We start from the raw sequence: 4588 nt of genomic DNA on the forward strand, positions 1-4588 counted from the left end.
TTTGTTTTTTTAAACTTGTTTTTTTTAGGAAATCAGGATACCCTGTTCCTTAATCTGCCAATATATCCTTTAAATAAAATCCCAGGGGATGCTTTTTAAACCGCTCGCTGATTTGGGGTGCGTGTGTTCGTACTTCATAATATTCCATTCTGTCATAAAACCATTTAAAAAAATGCGTTTTTCAAATTCAGACTTTGAGCGTCACCATTTTGTCCAAATCTGATATGATAATAACTGTTTGCATATATTTTGTATATTTATCTATTCTTATTTAAATTACTTGAATACTTAATAAAAGTTTAGACATACCTATATTATATATTTAAATGTACATTTTGTAATATATGTGTTGAAAAATAATGCATATTATCTTCATATCAAGCTACAAGTATAAGGAAAATCCCCATAAAAGCAGTTTATATAGATTTTATTTTTCTTGTCCTTCATAACCTTTGAAAACTAAACTGATGGAGTTACGATTTAAAGCACACCCAAAAGTATTAAAATAGTCTACATTTATATACCCGAATACAAATAGTTTTAGTTCTGGAGCATTGTAATCTGTAGGAATTGAATATCTTCCAATACCAAATAGATTTATTTATTTGTATTCCCTATTTAGTCGGTACTCTATATTTTTACTTTTTATTATATGTTCTTGTTGACAGTAGCTAGACTGTGACGATCATATTCTCATTTTCTTCTTGTTCAAATTCTTTGGTAAATATCTGTTTGCTGTAAAGTATTGTGACTGCTGTTCTGCTACCTTCTATGTAATTCTACTAATCACAAATCAAAACTTTCCGTCTATCCAGGGCGGGGAAAGTACTAACGATGAGGGGAACGTCCAAAGCCAATTGTCTGGGTGGGACTTCTTTGAAAATTAAAAAATTTATTTTTGAAAATGTGTAAAAAATGTACATTAGAATAGTACAATAATACTTGCCAGTAATTTTAACAACATTTCTTGTGAAGAATACGCATAAAGTACAAAATAAAAACTCCATATGTCTATTATAATACAAAACACAGGTTAAAAAAAGAAATGATAATCTTTACGTTCTTCTGTGTAAACATGTTAATTTCTTTTTATAAAAGTACGAGACAAGTGTACTAAAATGAAAACGTATTGCTTTATTGTCCTCCCTCAAGATCTTTTCTTTTTCTTCTACATTATTGTTTTGGAATTCCTGGACCTGAGAATCTCTGAACTTCAATGGTTTAGAGATTGTTTTTAAAGGAATAAGGTATAACTTTTCAACAACAAAAGTTTCTGCCTCTGCAGCATATAGGATTGGCTTTGCATAAATATAGGTACCGAACAACAAAGTGGCAGGACAAAAGAAAAAAACAGTTATATAAATGTCTGTCTGAATTCGTGAAGGTGAAAAAAAAAAAGAAGTATATATCCCGAATCCTACCTTCTGAAAGACTTTACACCGTTAACAATTTGAAATCCTAGCAGTAAAGTTTTCGACATTGGACAAGGCTGTCCCTTGGTGCAGGGCCCCTAAGGCAGCGGCAGCAGAAGAAACTGAGGAAGAAGCAACCAGCGACCTGGCTAAGACGGGAACCATGGCAGACTGGGAGGCACAGCTGCTGCCGGCTGCCGGGCCGAGACTCCCCCCTATGATACTCTCGATGGAGAAGGGGGATCTGGCCAGGGCCGAGCTGCTGCCGCTGCTGGATTTGGCGGCGTGCAGAGAAGTCAGCGATGGGCTAAGCGGGTGCGGGTAGCGGAAGGTCCTGGCCAGCTCCGCCGCGGGCAGTAAGGGGGCCGCTGGCGCTGGGGCAGCCGCAGCCGGAGGAGGCAGTACGGCGGCGGCGGCGCTGGGGGGAGGCGGCCGGGCCTGCGGCGAGTGGGGGTGAAAGGCAAAGAGGGCGGAATGCGGGGGGTAAGGCTGGAGCTGAATGCCATATCCACAGCTGTAGGGTCCGTAGCCGAAGGGCGCCGGCGGCTGCTGCGGCAGGAACGAGCCGGGATCCACCCCGCGCAGCAGCAGCTCGGGCGCCGGCAGCGGCTGCCTCTTGAAGCGCTTCCTCCGGCGCAGGAAGCTGCCGTTGTCGAACATGTCGGCGGACTCCGGGTCCAGGGTCCAGTAGTTGCCCTTGCCCGGGTTGCCGGGCTCGCGGGGGATCTTGACGAAGCAGTCGTTGAGCGAGAGGTTGTGGCGGATGCTGTTCTGCCAGGCGGGGAACTTCTCCCGGTAGTAGGGGAAGCGGCCGCTGATGAACTCGCAGATCTCGCTGAGCGTCAGGCGCTTCTTGGGGCTCTGCAGGATGGCCATGGTGATGAGCGCGATGTAGGAGTAGGGCGGCTTCACCAGGCTGTTCTTGCCGCCGCCCGCCGCTGCCGCCGCCGCCGCCGCCTTGTAGGGGCGCTGGGAGGCGGAAGGCGAGCTCCCCACGCCGCCGTCGCCGCACGCCGGCGACCTGGGCAGCGAGATGTCATCGTGGAGCTCCCCCACCTCCTCGTCTTCCTCCTCCTCCTCCTCTTCCTCGGCGTAGGCGCGCCGCTGGTGGGGCTGGGGCTCCTCGTCTTCCTCCTCGCCCTCCCCAACCACGTCGATGTCGGTCTCTTCAGCCAGGGCCGAGGCATCGGACATCTCGGAGCTGAGAGTCATGGCTCGGCAGGGCTGAGCATAGGGGCTGACAGGGCGGGGGGCTGAGGAGCCGCGGCTGCCGGGCGAACTGGAGCCACGCCGCTGACTCCAGGCAGCAGCAGATCGACCCGGAGGGAGCCGGATCGGCTGCCCCAGCGCGAAGAAGCAAGGCGCACCACAACAGCCTCCACCGAGCGGGAGGCGAGCGGCCGGCAGCAGGAAATCTCCCCCTTTGCTGCGCCTTGAAGTTGGTTTCTCTCTTTCTGCTCACATGAGCCCAGCCTCAGACATTAGTGGATCCAGGGAATGAGGGACAGCGATTAGTAGTGGGGGGGAGGGAGATGAGTCTTAGGAAAGATCTTGAAAAGGCTCGGGCTGAGTCCAAAAGAGGGCGGCCTCTCTTCTCTCCTTATAGCAAAAGGGGGCCCATCACATGGCTCCAGACGTCAGCGCCACAACTGGGGAAACATCTCAGCACATTCCTCCTTGGAGAAATCAAACCAACGCCGAGCAGGCAAAGTCCGGGAGGCACGACAAAATCGCTTCCACCCCCCCAGCTTCGTCCTGATGCTTCCAAGAAACTTGACTGTCCACACCGTTAACGGTCAGGGTTGGGAAAGTGAAATATTCAGTCCTTCCTGCTGCCTCTCCCACTATACAGTGTGCCATCCCATTGCAGTTCCTCCTCCCCCCGCCCTCCACCCTCCATGTGCCGCAGGACCCAACTGAACTTATCTGGCTGGGGTTATTCTGAGCAGTCGCTGGAAAACACGTTTGTAACCCAAATCTCTGCCCAAATCGCAAGGCATTTCGGAAACGGAGCGCCCACGATGTCCTCTGTAGTTCGAACCTTTCCAGGATAAGGGGGAAATTGCACCAAAAAGGCAGTAAGGCAATCCCACATACAGGAAGCTTCCCTGTAAATATCCGACGGGTGGCGGGGAAATCTACATTTTACTGTTTAATTCATTAGGGTTTCGAGACCGCCGGCGGACACGGTTTCTTTTTGTCCTACGGTTTTACTACGCCGAAGGAGAAAATGCAAAACCATCTGTTTTCACCAGAATGTTAGCAAAATATAGTCGTTGTGTGCAGATGAAGGCAATTTGATTTTAATTCAATAACTGCAATTTAAGCTGAGGGAAAAGGAGAACACCCCTGATAAAATATATAGATATCATTTTTATATATAGTAATGAGCCCTTTACAATTAAAGTAGGGTCTTCGAGTCAAGGGAAACTGCAGGATCTGAATGAAACTTTTTCTAGAAGGTACATTTCCTAACCATCAGGATAGGGTAAGTGCTCTTATAAACCTCCAATGAAAATGCTTCTTTGGGCAGAAACTTTTAGAAAGCTTTTCCCCTTCTGTTCAGGATGTTTGTCATTTAGGAGTGGTATTATATACCGCATATCTCTAGCTGTCAACCGAATAACTCACACCCTACACTAATTTCATATTTGATTTTAAGGACTTCTTTTTTTTTAAGGAAAAAGTGTAGCCCTTTCTGCTATTGGAAACACAGAAACAAAAATCCCCTTCTCGTGCAAGGAGAAACAAAACAACATATTTTAAGAATCTCTTCGCCTTGGACCTGTGGAGCAAAAATAATAAGAAAGTGACAGAAAATTATATTTCCTAATAAAATCATGATTTTTTCAATGTCAGATGATACATTTTATAACAAAAGATCAGGCTTCTCTCTATTCGAGGCTGCACACATTTAATGGATCATTTCTGACATTAGAGGGGAAAGATTATAAGAAACTCCCAAGCTCTCTGACATTAAAAAGACTATCTTGAATATACATATTATACATAGTTCTGCCGAAAGAATTTAAATTATAATCTGTTTTAAATTAGGACAGTATATAAAAGTTATCTTTTTATTCTAATTACAATGATTTTGAAAAGAAAATGTAACTACAAACTGTAATGCATATTTCAAAGGCAATGAAAACATAAAATGTTATTCAAATGCATTT

General features: G+C 45.8%; 1 protein-coding gene across 1 annotated transcript; it reads right to left on the reverse strand.

Annotated features, from left to right (window-relative positions):
* Positions 1 to 1442: 1442 nt before the first annotated feature.
* Positions 1443 to 3151, reverse strand: FOXD1 (forkhead box D1). The gene has a single exon (XM_067568681.1). It carries the CDS (start codon positions 2622 to 2624, stop codon positions 1443 to 1445), a length of 1182 nt encoding a protein of 393 aa, XP_067424782.1. The 5' UTR covers positions 2625 to 3151.
* Positions 3152 to 4588: the final 1437 nt, after the last annotated feature.

Source organism: Emydura macquarii, unplaced genomic scaffold (genome assembly GCF_026122565.2).
Source record: "Emydura macquarii macquarii isolate MOO-44397 ecotype Brisbane River unplaced genomic scaffold, CSIRO-AGI_Emac_v2 contig_2897, whole genome shotgun sequence".
Taxonomy (NCBI): Eukaryota; Metazoa; Chordata; order Testudines; family Chelidae; genus Emydura; species Emydura macquarii.